Source organism: Monodelphis domestica, chromosome 4 (genome assembly GCF_027887165.1).
Source record: "Monodelphis domestica isolate mMonDom1 chromosome 4, mMonDom1.pri, whole genome shotgun sequence".
NCBI classification, from domain to species: Eukaryota; Metazoa; Chordata; class Mammalia; order Didelphimorphia; family Didelphidae; genus Monodelphis; species Monodelphis domestica.
In genome coordinates, this window is record NC_077230.1 from 230448767 (window position 1) to 230470257 (window position 21491).

Consider the following 21491-nt stretch of genomic DNA (forward strand, 5'->3'; position numbering starts at 1 on the left):
TTCTTCAGACTCCATCAGTTACTATTCCCACTCATTATTCTCATCCATTTACCCCAGGCTCTGACCCTGTGAGAGAGGATGGGGAAAGATGTGAATAGATTGCCCAGCCTGGAGTCAGGAAGATCCAAGTTCAAATCCAGCCTCAGGCACTTCATAATTATGTGACCCTGGGAAAGTCACCTAATCTTTGTCTACCTCAGTTTCCTCAACTGTAAAAAAAAAAAAAGGTAATACCAGCACCTTCCTCCTGTTGAGAGGATCTAATGAGATCAACTTTTTTTTTTAACCCTGACCTTCCCTCTTGGAGTCAATACTGTGTATTAGCTCCAAGGCAGAAGAGTGGTAAGGGCTAGGCAATGGGGGTCAAGTGACTTGCCCAGGGTCACACAGCTAGGAAGTGTCTGAGGCCAAATTTGAACCCAGGACCTCCCATCTCTAGGCCTGACTCTTAATCCACTGAGCCACCCAGCTGCCCCTGACATCATATTTATAATGCACAGCACAGTGCCTGGCACCAAGTAAGGGCTATAGAAATATAAGCTAATTAGTATTTCCCACTGGTACTGGATAAAACTCTTTTTGAAAACCCCAACCGTTTGTTTTGGCTGTCTAAGGGATGAGGGGGAAATGCACCTATGCCTAGAGAACCAAGGGGCTAGGTGTGGTGACAGCAGTCTTATTGTGTCATATTACCAGGAAATCTGGGACTGTTTCTGGATGATCCATCATGTCCAATTCCTTGTCACTCCATTAGAGGTTTTCCTTGTAAAAATACTGGAGTGGTTTTCCATTTCCTTCTCCAGCTCATTTTACAGATGAGAAAACTGAGGCCAGCAGGAATAAGCGATTTACCCAGGATCAAAGCTAGTAAATGCTCCTCGTGGCTCTGGGTCCAGCTTTCTCCCCACTGTACTACCTAGCTGCCCTTGTGGGTCTGTTATTTGTGCCTTGAGGATCCTTCCAACAAGAAGTAGGTGCAATCATTGCCCTTTTTTAGGCGCCGGCCTGGGACTGAGCAAGCTGGGCTCCTCGTCCCTTGCCAGCTTCCCTTTCTGCATCCTCATCCTCCTACCTCCCAATGGTGCCAACAGGCTGCTGGCAATCCAGCCAGAGGCCCTCTTTTCACCTGGCCCGGCTCCCAAGAGGCCCAGCAGGCCCAGGCCCAGACCCAGTTGAATGACTGCCATCTTGCTCATCTCACTCTGCTTTCAATGAATACCAGGATGTGGGGGTGGTACCCACATGATGCCAGCCTGGAGACCCTCGCCAAGCTGCCTGGGCCTAGAGATAATGTGTCCTCTCCTGGCAGCAGCAGGCAAGCGAGGCTTCAAGGCCCCTGATAACAGCACATCTGTCCATCTCTGCCCCAAGATGCCAGCTCCTGCCTTCCTTCAGGGACTCTTTACCCGGCTTCGGGCCTTGAGCTCTGCAGATGGGCTCATAAGCCATAATCCATCTCTGCCTCCAGGGAAGCAATGCCGCTGACCGTTCTCCTATGCCAGGAACTTGGAAATGAACTTGAATTCTCTTTGATGGAGCTGCCTGCACCATACTCATGAAGGAGCCCCGTTCAGTCCTTTGCCATCTCCCCAGCTAGTCAGTCCCTCTGGGGGACATGGATTTATAAGGTCATAGGCTTAGAGCTGGAAGGCATCTTAGAGGCCATTGAGCCAACTCCCTCAGTTTTTACAGATGAGACCTGAGGCACAAAGAGGTTACTTGTTCAAGGTCAAACAGATACTGAGGCTATGAGACAGAATTTGAACTCAGGGCCTCTGGACTCCAAGTCCAGTGCCCTATCCACTATGCCACACCATCTCATATAAATATTAGCTGGGTGGGAAAGAAGGCAGGAAGGAAGGAAGGAAGGAAGGAAGGAAGGAAGGAAGGAAGGAAGGAAGGAAGGAAGGGAGGAAGGAAGGCAGGAAGGAAGGAAGGAAGGAAGGAAGGAAGGAAGGAAGGAAGGAAGGAAGGAAGGCAGGAAGGAAGGAAGGCAGGAAGGAAGGAAGGCAGGAAGGAAGGAAGGCAAGAAGGCAGGAAGGAAGGAAGGAAGGAAGGAAGGAAGGAAGGAAGGAAGGAAGGAAGGAAGGAATGCAGGAAGGAAGGAAGGAAGGAAGGAAGGAAGGCAGGAAGGAAGGAAGGAAGGAAGGAAGGAAGGAAGGAAGGCAGGCAGGAAGGCAGGCAGGAAGGAAGGCAGGAAGGCAGGAAGGAAGGAAGGAAGGAAGGAAGGAAGGGAGGAAGGGAGGAAGGGAGGAAGGGAGGAAGGAAAGAATAGGGGATCAGGGTAGGGAGCAAGATACAATGAAAAAGAAGCCTAGATGATAAAAGTTGGCAAATTGAAAAGATCTGATGAGAAATGGGAATAAAACAGAGCAAGTCATGACATAAAAATCCCTATGATTTACAGGAACAGCTGCCGAGGTTTGTAATCTCCACTAATGATTTTCCATTTCTCTGTCTCTCTCTCTGTGCCTCTGTCTCTGTCTCTCTCTCTCTCTTTCTGTGTGTGTGTGTGTGTGTGTGTGTGTGTGTGTCTCTGCCACCCCATTAGCCCAGCACATATGACCTAGAGGGCAGCCCTTTCCCCAGTCCAGCCCAGGATGGAAGGAAGGAAGGACTTTCATGGTCTTATCATAGTATCACAGCTTTCAGGCTGATAGAACGCCTGGAGATCATCTATTCCAACCCTTTCATTTTACAAGTGAAGAAACTGAGACCTAGAGAGACTAATAAGTTACCTAAGGTCCCATAACTAAGTATCTGAGGTTGGATTTGAACTCAGTTCTTCCAGACTTCAGGCCTGGCATTCTGTTCCCTGAGCCATTTAGCTGGGTATACACACCATAAGTTGGTGTGAGAGGGCAGGTACTTATGGACAATCAAAACTGCATAATCGTGTGCAGGGAAGACCTGACCCCCAGTTGGAGTGCATTTCACTTGGACCACCTTTCCCGTGAATTGAGCCATCGCGGTTCAGAGCAGGGGTGTTAAACTCAAATCAGAATGGAGGTCACTCTCCTTGTGGGCTGCGTATTGACTTAGAAAACCACATGTTTGTATATTTCTTTATTAATACATCAGCACGCTCAGATCAAATAGGGACTACCTCTTCATCGTGTTCAGGCTGCACCTCCAGTCACTAGGATCTGGTGGTGAGGAATGGGGGGGCCAAAGCCAGTAAATACCAGGCTCCCCCCCTTCCGCTCCAAATCCACGAGATTGTGAGCCCGATGGCTCTTTGCAAGGACACATTATGAACGTGGCATGTTTATCAAACAGGGCCATTTCCTTTCCTGCTCATCAAATTTACTCTTCCTCTTTTTAAAACAAACTATATATAAGAGGAGCTCAGAGTCTCACATAGGATCCTCTTCCTTGTTGGTTTTGCATTATTGGAATGTTTGTGTTTGTTCGTGATAGTTAAATTAGTAATAAAAGAGAAAAATGTTTTGAAAAAGAAAAAAAAGCTGGCATGTGAGGCAAGGTGTAGTGTGGGTCCGGGAGGCAATGATGACAAGCAAAGGTAAAAGGCTGGGGTCACAAGACCCTGGAACGTCTGAGCTAAAAAGAAGAACAGGAGCCCTCCAGCCCTACCTCCTCAGGAGTCCTCCAGCCCTACCTCCTCTTTTACAGATGAGAGCCCCAGGAGGAGAAGTGACTCGTTCTAGGTCACACAGTATTACGGACTGGGGCAAGACTAGCACTCGGGCCTCTGGAGTCCCGTGGGAGGGCTTTTTCACCTGCAGAATTGACTGGTGGCAAAAAGAGGACTAGAATTGACAGCCTCCAACTCTCCATCCCGGCTGTCTGGGGAAGGGGAGTGAGAAAGGAGGCACCGGTGTTGTTGAAAGAAATGTAATTCCTTTTGGTTTACAGAGCAATTACCAGGGCTGTGAGCTGATGATTTATCCACAACACTTGGGCTTGTTGGCAGCGTAGCTTGTATACAAGACATATTATTGATGTTGTCATCAATTCTCCTTCCCAACAAGCAGAGAGAGTGAGCCAGGCTGAGACCCGGCACTGCTCAGGACAGTGAGACCCAAGAAGGCTGCCTTGCAGGGGCCTGCAGGTGGGCAGGACGTCTCCCCCAGACTCTGCTGACCCCAGCTGGGTAGATTTCCCATCGGTTATGCCTCCGCAGAGCCCATGCTCTATCAGCCCCCTGCCAATGGGGGAGCCGGTGTATGCAAGCTTAAGGACATTGGGGGGGCTCTTCCCCAGTTCCCCCATTTCCCCTTGTGGACCAAAGAGAAGCCGCCATTTATATAGCTTGGAGGATGATTGGTTTCCAACTGGACCATAACTCGGATTGTTGTTGCTTGTCCTTCATTTTCAAAGAGGACCACTGACATCACAGGGTGATGACTTGGGCATGAATTGGATTTAAGGGATGCTTAGACGTCCTCCAGTCTAAGCCCCCTCCCTCATTTTACACATGAAGAAACGGGGGCATAACTAAGTGAAGCCCTTCATCCAAGGGCTCACAAGCAATAAAGAGTGGAGCTAGGATTTAAATCCAGAGCCTCTAATTCCAAAGTCCCGCGTCCTTTTCATTCTACTCCTACTACAAGGTAGTGTTTTCCAACCGAATTTGTAGGACTCTAGAATTAAACTCAGAGACCTCTGAGGTTGTCTAGCTCAACCCCCTCATTTTATAGAAAGGACTAGGGAGGAGAAATGTGTGTAGTCACATAAGAGAGTAGAAAAGAGGGGGCAGCTGGGTAGCTCAAAGAATTGAGAACTGGGTTTAGAGCCCTGAAATCCTGGGTTCAAATCTGGCCTCAGATACTTCCTAGCTGTGTGACTCTGGGCAAGTCACTTAACCCCCATTGCCTAGCCCTTGACACTCTTGTGCCTTGGAACCAATCCACAGTAGTGATTCTAAGGTGGAAGGAGAGAGAGAGAGAGAGAGAGAGAGAATATAAAAGAGGGAAGACAACAAGGATTTATTCAGCCCTAGCTATGTGCCAGGCACTATGCTAAGCACTTTATAACTGCTTGTTCATTCAATCCTTACAACAATCCTGGGAGGTAAATGCTGATATGATCTCCATTTTACAGATGAGGAAACTGAGGCAAACAGAAGCGACTTTCCCAAGGCCACACAGTGTCTGAGGCTACACTTGAACTCGGCTCTTTCTGACTCCAGGTCCAACTTTCTATCTACTACATTAAAGATGAGATTTGAACACAGGTCCTACAGTTCCAGAGCCCTTGCTCTTCCTATGGCCCCACATAAACTGTACTGAGAAGAAAGAATCTACATTCCTAGCCTTGGAATTCTCTGCCTCCTTGTTTCTGCCTTCTGGTTTCCTTGGCTTCCTTTAATAACTTAGCTAAAATCCTTCCTTCTGCAAGAAGCCATTCCCAGCTCTCCTTATTATCAGTCGCTTCTCTCTGGGGTTCTCCCTCATTTACCCTGCTGGAGTTACCCAGCTGTTTGCCTATTTTCTCCCTGTTAGAATATAAGTATCATGAGGGCAAGAATTATTTTTTACTTCTTTTGTATCCTCAGCAGTTAGCACAGTGCCTGGCACCTATTCAGTTATTGTCAATTGGATCTAACTCTTCATAACCCCATTTTGGGTTTTTTGGGCAAAGGTACCAAAGTGGCTTGCCATTTTCTTTTCCTCCCATTTTACCAATAAGGAAACTAAGGCAAATAGGGTGAAGTGACTTGCCCAGGATCACAGAGCAGGTAAGTGTCTCAGGCCAGATTTGAACTCAGTCTTCTGGACTCTAAGCTTGACTCTATCCACTGTGCCACCTAGCTGCCCGCCTGGCACTTAGAAACCACTTAATAATGCTTGTTGTCTGAGTTGCCTAAATAAGGCTTCGCCTCCTTTAAGAGCAGAGCCTGACATCCCTCCTGGCTATGAGAGAGGCAGCCCTATCTAGAGGCTGGAGAAGTGAAGACTGGCTCCTCTGGAAGAGCCAGCTTTGTGCTGATAGTCAGGCAGCAAGAGAGGGTAGGAGCTACAGGGCTCCTCTTTAGGAGGTACAGAATTGTTGTCTTCTAGAAAAGAATTTGGGCTGAGCCTCCCCTAGAGCATCCTCAATCTTGGGCACATAGTCTTCCTAGTTGAGAAAAACTTCCCATTATGGTCAGGGTGCACCTCCAGCTTCCTGCTAGATTGAAGCCTATGCAAGACATCAGTGGTGGCATTGTGTCAGAAAGGATGTCCTGGATTGCAAATCCAAAGACATGAATTCCAGCTCTGCCCTTACTATTTGTTTATGTAACTTTGTTGGGATCCTCTGTTGCCTCTTTCTGCAAAGGAGGTTAGATGAAGGTCTCTAAGGCATATCCTGCAGCTTGAAAGTTCTATCAATATTCAATTCAATAAGGATTTATTAAATGCTGACTGTGTGCAAGACACTGAGCTAGGTTGACCAAGAGGAGACAGATTCAAAATGCAAAATTACACATGCATTTTGTATTTTGCTTGATTGATATTTTTATCACAATAGTCTTGTTTTTGTTTTTCTAATAGGGGGAGACTATAGAAACAGGGAAAAATAAATACTTGATAACCAGAAAATAAGATTTTAAGACAATGCTAAAGCAGCTAAGTGGCCCCATGCTCCAGTGGAGCACCAGGTCTGGAGTCAGGTGGACCTGGGTTCCAATCTGACTTCAGACTCTTCCTAGCTATATATCCCTGGGCAAATCACTTACTCATCCCAATGCCTAGTCCTTGTCCTTCTGTCTTAGAGTTGTTACCAAGACAGAAAGTAAGAGTTTTAAATAAACAAAGACAATGTTTGGTATTGGTGATTCAATGATTTTTTAAATTACTGTTTTATTACCTTGAAGGAGCTTATGGTCTAATAATCACTGAATTCACAGGCAGAGCCACAGGTCTCTTGCCTGCTAGCTGAGTAACTTTGGTAAATCATCCTTCATGCTTTGGGCCTCAGTTTCCTTATCTATAAAATGGAATAACTAGGATCTCTAAGGTCTCTTGTAGCTCTAAGTAGGATGCTCCAAAGACCCTACAATAGAAAGAGAAGAGATTGCATAAAGAAACATCCTTCAAGGTGGAATGGATGATAAAGTCAAAGGAGAGGTCCAGACTATGATTCAGACTACCAACCCTTTGCCATTTGCTGCCCCCCTCTCTTCAGGTGACTTTTGTGATCTCTTCACCACCCCACCCCCATTCTTTGAGAGTTGAGAATAAAGGTGAGAGAATTCCCTGGCTAATTGTAAAGGACCTCCCCCCAATTCCCAAGTTTTCCCTTCCCCAGTTTAGAGCTCAAGCCAGCTCTGACTTATGAAAGCCCATTTTCACTGTAAGCATTTCTATCCCAGAAATCATCACTTCCTATATATCAGGGTTTGATTTATTGTTTTGTTGATTGCCTAGACTTAAGAAAGTGTTTTAAAAAAGCAGAGTAAATTTAAAAATGTATTTGGGAACATTTATTTTTTCTGAGAGCACAGTTGTTAAACTACCAGCCCACTCCTGTTTTCAATTTAAACTCTGGTTATCTCAACCAGTCTTCATACGGAATGTTTTCCATGTCTCTCATATACAGTTTGCCTTTCATCATTCTAAAATGTCTTGCCTAAAACAGAACACTGTTCTCTAGATATGATCTGACCAGGACAAACTTTAGTGGAACTTGCACCTCCCTGGTTCTGGACAGTATGTCTCTTTTACTAAAGCTTTAAGTAGCATAAACTTTTTTGGTCGATATGTCATACTGTAGATTAAAATGAGCTTGTAGTCCACTAAAATCCCCAGATCTTTTTCCACAGTAATTTCTGTCTGGGCAATTGTCCCTTATTCTGTATTTGTGAAATTGATTTTTGAAACCCTAGCGTAAACTTTACACTTATCCCTTTTTAAATTTCTTCTTACTTAATTTAACCTGTCACATTAACCTATTGAGACTTTTTGGATCTAGATGCTTTTATTCAATGTACAGTAAGACCTTGTTTTACTCAAACTCAACATGCAAATTCAGGTATATACAATTGGCAATTTTTTAAAAAGGCAGAAAAATGCATACAATCAAACATTTTAATTATCTTACCAGCTAAGTCCATGCCATTCTCCCAAATGGCATAAAGTCTCCCAGCAGTTCCCCCAATCACTCTTATTCTCACTCTGAGAAGCATTCGTGTAGTCATTGCTTTGTTTTGCACCCAACATTAGCTCTGCAACCGTCTTTGTCCAGTGTTCTCCCTTGTAACAAGTCATGCCTGCCTCAGAGTGGTGCTTCTCTTTGTTTCATTGGCATTCTTTAGTTATCCATAATGACCCCAAAGGACAAGATTTGTGATACTGGGAGCTCTGATAGCCCAAGAAAAGTCATAGAGTGCCTAGATATGTTTGTACAAAAATACCTACTAAATAATGGGGGTCGTTATTGTGAGTGATGTTCAACCTTTAGGAAGGGGCTTGGAATGTATTGGTGGCATGAAACAAGGTCCTACTGTATTGGCAGTCCTTTCAAGCTTCATGTCATCTGTAGAACTGACAAGCAGGCCATCCAAGGGGTCGATAAAATGTTTGACAGTTCAGGAACATTCCACAAGGACCTTCCTCCCACCCGTTAATGACTTCTCTTTGGACCTGGCCATTCAGTGACTTCCAGATCCACCCAAATATATATCATCTAGCCCACACTTAACTCTCTTCTCTGTAAGAGAGAAGATCAGAGGCTTTCCTGAGATCTATGTATACTATGTCAACACCATTTTCCTGATCTCCCAGTCTAGTTGCCCTATCCAAAAAAAAGGAAATGAGGTTAGTCTGGCATGGCCTGTTCCTGATGAAATCCTGTTGGCTTTTAGTGATCACTGCTTCCTTTCCAAAGTGCTCATACACTCTATCATTGCAAATGTGTCCTAAAACTTTGTCATCAATTAGGCTTGAAAATTCATTGGTCTGTAAATTTGTGGGCGCTACCCTTTGTCCCATTTTGGAAAATCAGGACATTTGCCCTTCTCCCTATCTCTCCTATGGCACTTCTCCCATCATCCAAGATCTTTCGAAGATTATTAACAATGTTTCAGTCCTTTGGGGCGGAGTTCATCTGAGACTGGTGACTTAAAATCATTAAGAACAGCCAGATGCTATCTTACTGTCTATTTTCTCACTTATCTCAGGCTTCCACTCCTTAGTAACTATTTTTCCTTCTATCCTTCCCAATCCAAAAATCATTCTCTTAGGAGGAGAAGAGAATCAAAAGAAGAATTAAGGAGTTTAGCCTTCTCATCAGTCATTATTATTATTCCACACACCCTGAGAAACAGTTCTTTCCCTTTTCTTATCTTCTTCTTATTCCAATATAGCTTTTTTAAAAAGCAAGTCAACTAGCATTTATAAAATGCCTACTATGTGCCAGGCATTGTGCCAAGCACTGGGGATACAAAGAAATGCCAAAACATGATTTTTTAAAAAGTTCTTTCATAAGGAGTTCACAGAATAATGGGAGGGGTAGGGAACACCTGAAACAATAATGTATAAACAAGATCAAGACAGGATAAATTGGAGGTAACTTCCAAGATAAGTCACTAAAATTAAGGAAACCTGGGCAAGGCTTGATGCAGAAAGAGAGGCTTAACCTGGCCCTTGAAGGAAACTAGGAAAGGTAGGAGATAGAGAGGAAGGAATTTTCCAGGCAGGGAGAATAGCCCTTTTTTATCCCCAGGATTCACTGCCAGACTCAGTCAATCAATAAAATCTATTTCTATAATCTATTTATTTAACCCATACCTTCTGTCTTGGAAGGGATACTAAGTTTTGGTTTCAAGGCAGGACAGTAAGAGCTAGGCAATGGGGTTAAATGACTTGCCCAAGGTCACACAGCTAAGAAGTGATTGAGGGTCACATTTGAATCCAGGACCTCCCATCTCCAGGCCTGGCTCTCTATCCACTGAGCCACCTAGCTTCCCTTCAATAAACATTTATTAATTGTTTACTATGTGCCAAGCACTATGCTTAGTGCTGAGAATAAAAAAGAAGGCAAAAGATAACCCTGTGATCAAAAAAGCTCACAGTCTCTTGGGGATTGGGGAGGACCACATACAATAAATGTACACCAAAAAAAAAAAAAACTCTACGTAGAATAAATAGGAAATAATTAAAAGAGGTAAGGCACTAGGATTAAGAAAGGTTAGAAAAGACGTCCAACAAAAGGTGGGGTTTTATTTGGGACTTAAAAGGAAGCCAAGGGGACAGTTAGGTGCTCAGTGGATGGAAAGCCAGACCTCAAGAGGGTAGGTCCTGAGTTCAAATATGGTCACTGATATGTCCTAGCTGTTTGACCCTGGGCAAGTCAATTAACCCTAGTGACTTAGCCCTTACTGCTCTTCTGCCTTAGAACCAATACACAGTATTGATTCTAGGACAGAAGGTAAGGGCTTTAAAGACAAACAAAAATTTTAAGTCCATTCTGAGCCTTAACAATCTTAACAATATTCTTTAAAAAAAACATAAGACTCTTGTATTTATCTTTAAATGCTCTTGCTTTCATCTTCTATATTTGTCTTTTTAAAATCTGAGTTTAGCAGTGAATTTCCCATGTGTCTATATCAGTCTCTGTTAACAGTTTTTTCTCCTCAGAATAACTTCTTGCATCTTGAGAATTTCGGTCTGGAGAGTTCCCCACTCCTCTGGTGCCAACTTCTCCTTTAAATATTATCCTAAATATATTGGATCCTACCTGTGCTTTCTGTGAACCCTTTGGCATCATCTCTTGCGAACTCTAGGGAGCCTGTCTTTACTCTGTTCTATCATCAACTCTCTGATGGAAGTCACTTACTCTCAAGGCTTCCTCCATTTCCACTTCCATGTAGGCAAACTGTTCCTCCTCGTTCATAATCCAATCCAGAATAGCATTTTCCCCTTATCGTTTCCTTATCTTTGAAGGATGAGATCATTATAAAGGCAAATCACAAATGCTACCAATTGCCTTGTTTTCAGCCTGGAGAGAGAGCACCAGCAAACGTACAAATGGTCAAAATCAGGTGCATTCAGTCATGTCCAACTCTTTATGGCCCCATTTGGGGTTTTCTTGGCAAAGATGCTAGATTAATTTGCCATCTCCTTCTCTGGATCATTTTCCGGATGAGGAAACTGAGGGAAACAAGGCTAAGTGTCTTGCACAGGATTACAAGGCTAATTAAATGTTTCAAACTGGATTTGAACTCAAGTTTTCCTGACTCTGGGCTTGGCACTCTATCTACTGTGCCACCTAGCTGCTCCCATCACTACCATAACCTGCTTCTATTAAGCACTCTTGAACAATCGATCAAGTGCGCTTAGCATTAGAAATAGAGACAAAAATTAAACAGTTCCTACTTTCAGGAAGTTTATATTCTAGGGGGGGGAACAATGAGCATAGCTATAGGTAAATTTAAAATATACACAAATAACTTCAGCATGGAGGACACTTGCCACCTGGGGAAATGAAGAAAGTCTTTGGAACTGAACTGAGATTTGAAAATAGCTAAAGATTCTAAGAGAAAAAGCAGCCAAAGCTACAGAGATAGGAGACAGGATGGAATGGAGAGTCCAGTTTGGTTTGAATGAAAAGGAGAAAGTCTGGGAAGGCTGGAGGCAAAGTGAAAGGCTTTAAATGTCAAACAGAGGAGTTTGTATTTTATCTCCTGGCAATATCTTATTATTGGAGTTTTTAAGGAGGAAAATAATGTGGTTGAGCCTGTGTTTTAAGATTATTAATTTGGTCTCTGTATGAAAAATGGAAAGGAGAAGGGAGATATTGGATATAGGCTGGGAAGCTGTTACAATAGTTCAGGATAGAAATGGTGAAGGCTATTTTGACAGTGGTGTGAATGGAGAGAAGGGAATGAATGCAAGAAATGTTTTAGAATTAAATCTTCAAGCCTTAGCAATGATTAGATAAGAGATGAGGGAGGCTGAAGACTCAAGGATGATTCCGAGTGTATAAACATGGATGCCCAAAAGAATGATGGTGCCCTGGATAGAAATAGAAGTGAGAATAGTTAGGAAGAGGGCTGGATTTGGGCAGAGGGAGGAGAATGAATTATTTTGAATATATTTGAGTTTCACTGTTTATGGGGCATCCAGATAGAGATGTCCAATAGGCAGCCGGGGATACAGGACAGTAGCTCAGAAGAGAGATAAGGAGTGGGTATATCAAATCATAGGAGTTACAGTTAGGCAGGATCTTGGAGACCATTTAGTCCAACCTTCTCACTTTTTAGTTGAGGAAATTGAGACTCAGGGAGGTTATAGAATTTACTCAAGGACACACAGATAATGCAAGCTAGACATGGTATTCAAACCTAGGTCTTCTGACTTCAGAGCCAGAATCATCTGTATAAAATGAAAATGGAAGCCATGGGAGCTTTAAGATCCCCAAATCTTTATCTGATTTTTCCTTCAGTACAAATAGACTCCTACAGCAGTATTGCTTCTGTTTCTACCTCTGTTGATGTTCACACAAATGCTCTCCTCCATGCTTTTCTCCTTATGTTTCTGGGTTTCTTAAATGAATATATATTCTATATAAATGAGTATACTATGTAACTCCAAACTCCGGTTTTTATTGTTGCCATTCCTTTTGATTAGTATATTTCTTCAAATATCAAGCATCTTGTTCCATCAAGTCTTAAGGATACTTATAAGTTAAAATTTTCTTTTTTGCATTAGAATTTCTAATTTGCCCCATTTTCTACATACTTTGTATATTTGCATAAAAATTCCTGAAGCAATGTGCTTTATTGCTGGCTTTCTTCTTAGGTATATCCAATTATTACTGGCTTCATCTCATGGCATACTTCCTCTTGTGTTGTACCCACAATTCACCATTGCCCTCTACTACCACTAGGACTTTTTAAAAAATTAAACCCTTTACTTATGCCTTAGAATCCATATTATATATTGGTTATAAGGCAGAAGAATGGTAAATGACTTGTCCAGGATCACAGAGCTAGGAAGTATGTGGAACCATATTTGAACCCAGGACCTCTGGGCTCTAGGCTTGGCTCTCTATCCACTGAGCCACCTTTCTGCCCCCTTCCTCCTTTAGGACAGAGACCAACTTCTTCTACTATGCCATGTTACACACACACACACACAGACACACAGACACACACACACACACACACACAAAGTGCAGAGTACACTTATATGTACATAAAACCACAAAAGTGACAGCAATATTCTCCTTGTCCTCTGTATTTCCTTGAAATCAGTTCTACAGTCTTTTGTTCTCTTTTTGGTAGCTCTCTTGGTCAACCCATATGATCAAATACTGGAGCAAACCAATAATCTGAAAGGGTTGAGGCCAGAGATGCAAGTCTGATGAGTCTCCCCACCTCCTTTTAGCCTGTTGCTGATTTCTAGATATCCCCCTCTATTACTCTGAACACTCTAGTCTCTGGACCTGCTTCTGAGGTGAAACTTAATTTATTCAACAGATTGAGAAAGGTAAGACAAAAGGACACAAGGTGAAATCCAATTATCTAATGGGATCTCTACACCTAATTTCACCTTGTCACTGTTTTCCAGAATCTCCTATCTTCTTAACTAGTTGCTAGGTTCTTTGCTCTGATAAATGAAATTTAATGAAGAGGCTGTTTGGTGGTTTAGTGGATAGAGAGCCAGGCCTAGAGACAAGAGGTCCTGGGTTCAAATCTATCATCAGACCCTTCCTAGCTGTGTGACTGGACAAATCACTTAGCTCCCATTGCCTAGCACCCTTACCATTCTTCTGCTTCAGAACCAATACATAGTATTGAATCTGAGACAGAAGATAAAGATTTTTTTTAATGAAATTTAATGGAGGATTGGAGATAATGGTACAGCAGGACCTCATTTTAAGCAAACTCAACATAAATGAATTCCAGTACATGTGACTGGCAATGAAAAAAAAAATGAGGGCAGAAAAATGCATAAAATAAAAGTTTTTTAACTACTCACTAAATTTATTCCATTTTCCCAAGCCACGTAAAGTCTCACAGCAATTTGTCCCATCATGCTCACTCTCATTCTGAGAAGCATTAATGTGAGTCATTACATTGTCTGCACCAAACATTAGCTTCCACATCAGTCTTTGTCCAGAGTTCTCCTTGTAACAAATCATGTCTCCATCAGAGCAGTGTTTCTCTTTGTTTTTTGTTTTGTTTTGTTTTTAACACTATTTGGTTGTTAATAATGGCCCCAAAGTACAAGAGTGGTGATGCTGACAGGTCTAATAAGCCAAAGAAAAGTCAGATAGTGCCTAGGTATGTTCCTATGATAAGTACTTATTAAATAAAGGAATTTGTTTTGGGGTGCAATTTTCAAATAATGTAAAGGTTCTTGGAACATATTGGTCATACAAAATGAGAGCCTATAGTAAATGTAAAGTATTAAATTTGGGTTCAAAGAATCAACTTCACAAGTACAAAATGAAGTAGGCATCGCTAGATAAGTTTATCTGAAAAATATCTGTGTTTTTAGTGTAAACGCAGTAAGTTCAGTGACTGAGTCACAGTCAACAAGCATTTATCAAGCCCCTACTCTGTGGCAGACACTGTATAGGCACTAGGAATAAGTACAAAGAAAGCTGAGCTAGTTCCTGGCCTTAAGGAGCTCACAGTCTGAGGGGAAAACAACATGCAAACAACCATGCACCAACTAGATATGGCCAGGGTAAACAGCAAATAGCAGAGGAAACGTACTAACATTAAGAAGCATTGGGAATGACTTCTTGAAGAAGGGGATATTGTAGATGGGACCTGAAGAAGCCCCAGGCATTGGGACATTGGAAGGTAGAGATGAAGTGAGAGTTCTAGACATGGGAGATAGCCAATGAAAGTACAAGAAAGTGGAGCAATTAAATGGCTCAATGGATAGACAACCAGGCCAATCTATGGCTGAGATCCTGAGTTCAAATTTGGCCTCAGACACATCCTAGCTGTGTGAATCTGGGCAAGTCACTTAACCCCATTTTCCTAACCCTTAGGTGCGCTTCTGCCTTGGAAACAACACTTAGTATTAATTCTAAGACATAAGAAAAGAAGGAGGAGGAAGAAAGAAAGAGAGGGGGGAGGGAGGGAAGGAGTAAGAAAGGAAGGAAGGAAAGAAGGAGGGAGGGAGGAAGGAAATGCAAAAAGTTTGGAAATGGAGTTTCTAAATCAAGGATCAACAAGGAAGCCAGAATTTCTGGATCACAAATGCATGGTAAGGTATAAGAAATAAGAAGACTGCAAAGTTAGGATGGGACTGAGTTATGGAGGGCTTTAAAACTATAAAGAGAACTTCATATTTGATCCTGGAGTCAATAGAAATTGGAATTGATGAAAATGGAAAAAAAAAGGTGAAGGTTATTCTCTGTTGCATTAATCTATAGGTACAAGCAGATCATCCCACGCTATTCTGTCCTGATCAGTTCACATCTAGAGTTCAGGTCTGGATCATGTGTTAGGAAAGGCTTTGACAAGCTGGGGAGTATCCAGGAGAAGGTAACCAAAAATAGCTGGAGGCCATCTAAGCATCAGTTATGATCAGTGTGGATGCTTAGCCTGAAGAAGAAAAGGCTCAGGAGGAACTCAGCATCTGTCCTGTGGAAAGACTATCACGTGGAAGGTATTAGACATGTTCTGCCTGGCCTCAGAGGACAGAACAAGGAGAAACAGGTTGAAACTGCAGAGGCAAATTTTGGCTCAATGTAAGGAAAAACTTATCAATCAGAGCTATCGAGAAGTAGAATGGGCTGCCCTTGGAGGTAGTTAGTTCACATTGTCTTCAAGACCAGATTACTGATGGTCAGGATGTGGTAGAACTCACAGGACTAGTCTTGTTTAGGTATGGGCAGGATTAGATTATCTCAGATCTCTTCTACCCTTGAGATGCTGTAATTCTTTTCTTTTTCTAAGCCTTTACCTTCTGTATTGATTCTAAGACAAGGACTAAGCAATGGGGCTTAAGTGACTTGCCCAGGGTCACACAGTTAGGAAGTGTCTAAGGTCAGATTTGATTCCCAGACCTGTCTCTAGGCCTGGTTCTCTATCCACTGAATCAATTAACTGACCTCTCCGCCCCCCCCACTCCTCCCACCCCTGTAATACTTTCCATTCTTGTTCTTCCTCTGTCTCTGAGCCCATGGCCTCTAACCCCCACCTCCTTCCACCCATGACGTCTTCTTTTTTCTTCCTTTGGAAAAATAGATGCCCCAAGGGATTGTACATGGCAGATGGGAGCTGCAGGAGAAGGTGTCCAAGGTGTGATTTTCTCTCCTAGGGAATCAGAGTTGTTAATTGCACTAAACTTAGTCCTGCAATGTCTCCCGGTCATCACTGTGTTCAGGAAGGTGGGGGCAGGGGTGCTGGAGAGGGGAGATAAAAGACTTTAACATTAGGGTAAAAAAGAGCAGAGGAAAGCAGGGCACTTGAACACTTCAGATAGGAGGAAGTTGTAAGAAGGCAGATTTTGAATTATGTAGGGATGGATTTCTTTCTTACTTCTTAGGGATGGATTTTTTTCTTCCTTCCTTCTTAGGGATTTCTTTCTTTCTTCTTTTCTTCTTTCCTTCCTTCCTTCCTTTCTATCTTAACCCTTGTCTTCCATTTTAAACAATACTAAGAATTGGTTCCAAGGCAGAAGAGGTTAAGTGGCTTGCCTAGTCACCCAACTGGGAAATATCTGAGGTCAGATTTGAACCCAGGAACTCCCATCTCTAGGTCTGGCTTTCGGTCCACTGAAAGTCCACCCAGCTGCCCCCAGATTTCTGAATAAATACAACTACTCAAGAATGGGCTGCCTCAGAAGATCACCTTCCCCATTGTTAGAAACATATTATCAGAGGTAGATGCCCACCTGTCAGATGTTGTCAAGGAGGTTTCTGCTCTGATATGTGTCTGACTACATGACCTCTGAGGTTTCCTCTGTGATTCGGTAGCAGTATGTTGAAGGTCTTCTATCTTTGGTAGGGAGATGGAGCCAACTCAAAGGATGATGGATAATCAGTGGCCTGTTACTGAGACCCAAAAGCCCAACCTGGAGCATCTTCCCACTGTGGCGATCCTCTCTGGTCGGCATCCACACCACTCCTCATTCCTGGGCCATTATGGATCCCTGTCTTTCCTCTGTCCTTATTTCCCCAAGGTCCAGCCTCTGCTTCAAAGGAGGAACATGAATGAGCTCTGGGGAGATCCATATGTGTATCCACCCGTCTGGCAGTGGCTTGTATGCTAAGCCCTGGCCTGGAAATTGAGAGACTCAGGGAAGGCATAAGAGTAGGAAAGAGACTAGGGAGTGTGTCAGAGAGAAATCTAGCAGGTAAATGGATGGGATCACTGAAAGTGAGGAAGTTCAGAGCTAGAAGGAACCATTTAATTCAATACCTTCATTTCACAGATAGGAAAACAGGCTCCAAAGTCATGGCTGATTAGTGGCATAGATGGGACTGTAATGTAGGACTCCTGACTCCATCACAGTTGTTCCTACCCTCAAAGAACTCTCAATCTAATAGAGAAGTTGGGCCACCAAGTCTTCTTTTTTTTAACCCCTTACCTTCCATCTTAGAATCAGTACTGTTTTAAGGCAAAGGAGAGGTAAGGGCTAGGCAAAGGGGGTTAAGTGACTTGCTCAGGGTCACACAGCTAGGAAGTGTCTGAGGCAAGATTTGATACTGCTACTATTATTATTACTACTACTGGTACTGTTACTACTACTATCAGTATTATTATTACTACTACTACTACTATGGGTACTACCACTCCCACTCTGGTGCCAATGGCAGGGGACATTGTACTTCCCATTCTCATTTTCCCCAAAAAGCCAATAGGGAATGAGCATAAAATGACTTGGAGACTGGAAACAAATGGGCAAAAGATTTGACTACCCTGCTACCAAGACATCTAGAAGAATTAATAACATTTTCTAAACGTCCCATCTTTCTAGGGTCACTGATATGGTTTTTTTTCTCTCTCTCTATCTCTGTCTTTCTGTCTCTCTCCTCAATCCTACCAATGCTCTCTTCCTTCTCACCCTCTTTACCTCCTCCCTGGCCCTCACTGATTCCTCCTCCTTTTCCCCCTCTGACCCTGCCTCCCTCCTCTTCCCTCTTCCCAATCACCATCATCTCAACTCTCCCTCTCCCTTCCTCCTAACCCCACCCTCCACCCCTCATCCCATTCCCCATCCCATGCCTTATCTCTAGTTCTCAGGTCTTGAGGAAACAGACCTTCACTATGCAGAGCTAGATACTACCACTCTGGAGTCCTCGCCCCGGACCAAGACGACCCCTGCGCCTGGAGAGCTGGTGGAGTATGCCATCATCCAGTCTCACTCAGGCTAATACATGGATCTGTAGGCCTCCCCCATCAGACTTGGGTCAACAGGTACCCAGACACAGCTCCACTGTCCTGCCTGTGCCATCTTCTCTGACCTGCCCCATCCCCACTATCATTCTGCTCCTGAATGATTTTCTCCCAGCCACTCTTGAGCTTGTTATGGAAGTCAACATCTGTCCTGTGACTCTGCCTGGTCTCCTCAGTTCATGGAGGTTTTGAGGGAACTGAGAGTTACCATGACCCAGCAATCAGCCTTCTGGAAAAGGAGATAGAGTTGGCAAGGGGACTGGCAAGGATATTTTTTCTAAACCCTCACCTTCCATCTTAGAATCAATACTGTGTATTGGTTCCAAGGCAGAAGAGCAGTAAGGGCTAGGCAATAGGGGTTAAGTGACTTGCCCAGGGTCACACAGCTAGGATGTATCTGAGGCTAACTCCAGTCTTTAGTCCTGGCTCTCACTCTACTGAGCTACCTAACTACCCCCTGGCAGAGATCTCAGAGATCACCTGAGTCATCCTGCCTCATTTTGGGGGAGGAATATAGACCAAGAAAACTGAAATCATTGGCTCAAAGCCACACAGCTCCAGAGGGGTAGCTTAGTGCTGTTATATTCAGTGAGTACCCCAACCAAAGTGTTGTCTGACTTCCAAGAAATCATCTGTAGTCACCCTTAGAATGCGTAGTCACCCTTAGAATGCCAAGTGGTTACCCAGACTTCTCATGGAATCAATTTTTCTCCTTATTCTATGAAGAGAACAGACAGGTCAGGTTCTTTCAGAGGTTTTTGCCTGGGTTACAGGGACACAGGGGAGTGGGACAGGGTAAGGTGACCAATCTCCAAAGGCCCAGTAGGAAAGTCTGGATTATCAGTGTAGTTGGTTAGAGGGTAAATGGAAGGGTGGGCATTTCTTCCATGCTCTATGAATATATGTGCCCATTGTCTAAAGGGAAGAGAGTGACCAGAGCCCTCCTCTTTAATCTTCCCTGAATTAAGGGAGATGGTCCACCAGTTCTGAGGCCATTATTACAGCAGAAGGAAAGGTACCCCAAACTCTAGGGCTCCCCTAGAACTTTCATTCTCCTTTTTGTACTCCAACTGTTCCTGAATGGAGATTCGCCTTACTCTTATACATGTACTCTTCCCCAGAAGCTATGGTGTCTGGTCTCTGCCAGGCATCTGGGTTCCTGGTCTCCCTTTCCACTTAATTAAGAAAGCCAGAACATCTGAAGTGAGCCTCTTATTCCTAAATGCCCTGCCTCATGCTCACTCCTTGGGTCACTCAAATAAAGGAGGCAGGTCCCTCAAAAGTGCTTTGGAGAGAAGTTGGGTTTCCTAGGGGGTAGTGAGTTCTCCATCAGTGGAGGCAAACAGAGGATGGATGGCCTTTGACCATCCAGGTGGAATTCACAATTTTGATAGAGGAGTGGGCCAGAGTAGGCTGGGTGACCTTGATGTCATCCCTTCCCACTGTCTCTAGAAGATTACCTGTCACAATCATTCCTCCCTCCTCTTCAGTCTCTGCTTATTTTCTGGTTCCTTTCTTGTTGCCTATAAATATTCCCAAGTCTTCACAATCCTTAAAAAATACTCACTAGACCCTACCATCCCCTCAAGCTATTGTCCTATATTTCTCTTCTCTTTCACAATAAACTTCTGGGAAAAGGGGGAAAAATGTCTCTACTTGTTGCCTCAAATTCCTCTCCTCTCTGGAACCTTGGTGAATCATTTTGCAATCTGACCCTGTCATTTATTGGAAACTTTTCCCTAACAAATTTACAGATGATCTCTTAATTGCCAGATTTCCTTTTTGACCCCTCTGCAGGATTTGATTCTTACCACCTCTCTTTCTAGATACTTTTTCATCTCTAGGTTTTGGGGTTACTATTCTCTCTTTTTTCTCCTCCTGACTGTCCCACTGCTCCTTCTCAGTCTCCTATGCCAGTTCATCATCATATGGACATAGCTTGTAACTCTGAGTGCCCTTCCTCCAAAGGGGCCTTTTGTTCTATGCCCCTTCTCTTTTCTAAACTCTCTCACTTGGCAACTTCATCAATTCCCCTAGGTTTAATTATCATTTCTATTCATATCTATAGATCTAGCCCTGAGTCTCTCACCTGAGCTTCAAAGCCTCATCAGACCTGTCAAATTAAATGTCCCATAAACACCTCAAAATTAATATGTACAAAATGGAACTCATTATCTTTTACCTCAAACCCACCTATCTTCCAAACTGTCCTGTTTGTGTTTGAGGCAACACCATCCTTCTAATCTTCTGGGTCTGCAACTTTAGTTTTATCCCCGAGTCTTTTTTCAATCACTCCATGTAGCCAAGTAGTTGCCAATCACATCAGCTCTTCTATAATATCTTTTGCATCAGTCTCCTTCTCTCCACTTACCCAACCACCATCCTACCTTAGACCTCATCACATCTTGTCTTGCCTCTGACAACAGTCTTCTAATTGGTCTTCCTGCCTTAAGTCTCTCCCCCCTTTCTAGGCCAAAGAGGTTTTCCCAAAGGGTAGTTTTTTTAAGCCCTTACCTTCCCTCTTGGAGTCAATACTGTGTATTGTCTCAAAGGCAGAAGCGTGGTAAAGGGTAGGCAATGGGGATCAAGTGACTTGCTCAGAGTCACACAGCTAGGAAGTGTCTGAGGCCAGATTTGAATCTAGGACCTCCCATCTCTAGGTCTGGCTCTCAATCCACTGAGCCACCCAGCTGCCCCCCCCCCAAAAGGTAGTACTGATGATGCCACTCCTCTCCTTAGTAAATGTCTCTGGGGTCAAAATCCCTATGCATGACTTTTAAAACCCTTTAGAATCTAGCTTGCTATGCATTACTCCTCTTCCCATATTTGGTGGTTCACCCAAATTGCATTCTCTCTGTCCCTCACACAGAAGACTCCATCACCTGTCTCCATGGCTTTATGCTGACCATTCCTTGAATGTGCTTCATTCCTTAGTTTTCCTTAATTCTTCCTCTTATTTCCTGTAAGAACCACCCTCTATGTGTGTCTTTCCTGGGTTTTCTCCCCTACCACTTCTCCATTTGTTAGCGTTCTCACTCCCAAGAAATTACCTCATATTTATTTTTGTATATATTTGTAAATGTTTACACATATATAAATCATCTCCGCTGGTAGACTGCAAGTTCCTTGAAGGCAAGAATAATTTCATTTTTGTCTTCGTCTTCCCGTTATGTCAAAT

At 43.4% G+C, this 21491-nt stretch overlaps 1 protein-coding gene across 1 annotated transcript in view; it reads left to right on the top strand.

The window, feature by feature from the left end:
• Positions 1-21491, top strand: part of NECTIN1 (nectin cell adhesion molecule 1) — a 196345-nt gene that overhangs the window by 162781 nt on the left and 12073 nt on the right. Inside the window, exon 9 of the mRNA XM_007494639.3 lies at positions 18154-18334. Coding sequence (XP_007494701.1) covers positions 18154-18291 — 138 coding nt within the window. The 3' untranslated portion in view covers positions 18292-18334. The remainder of the gene's footprint in view (positions 1-18153; positions 18335-21491) is intronic.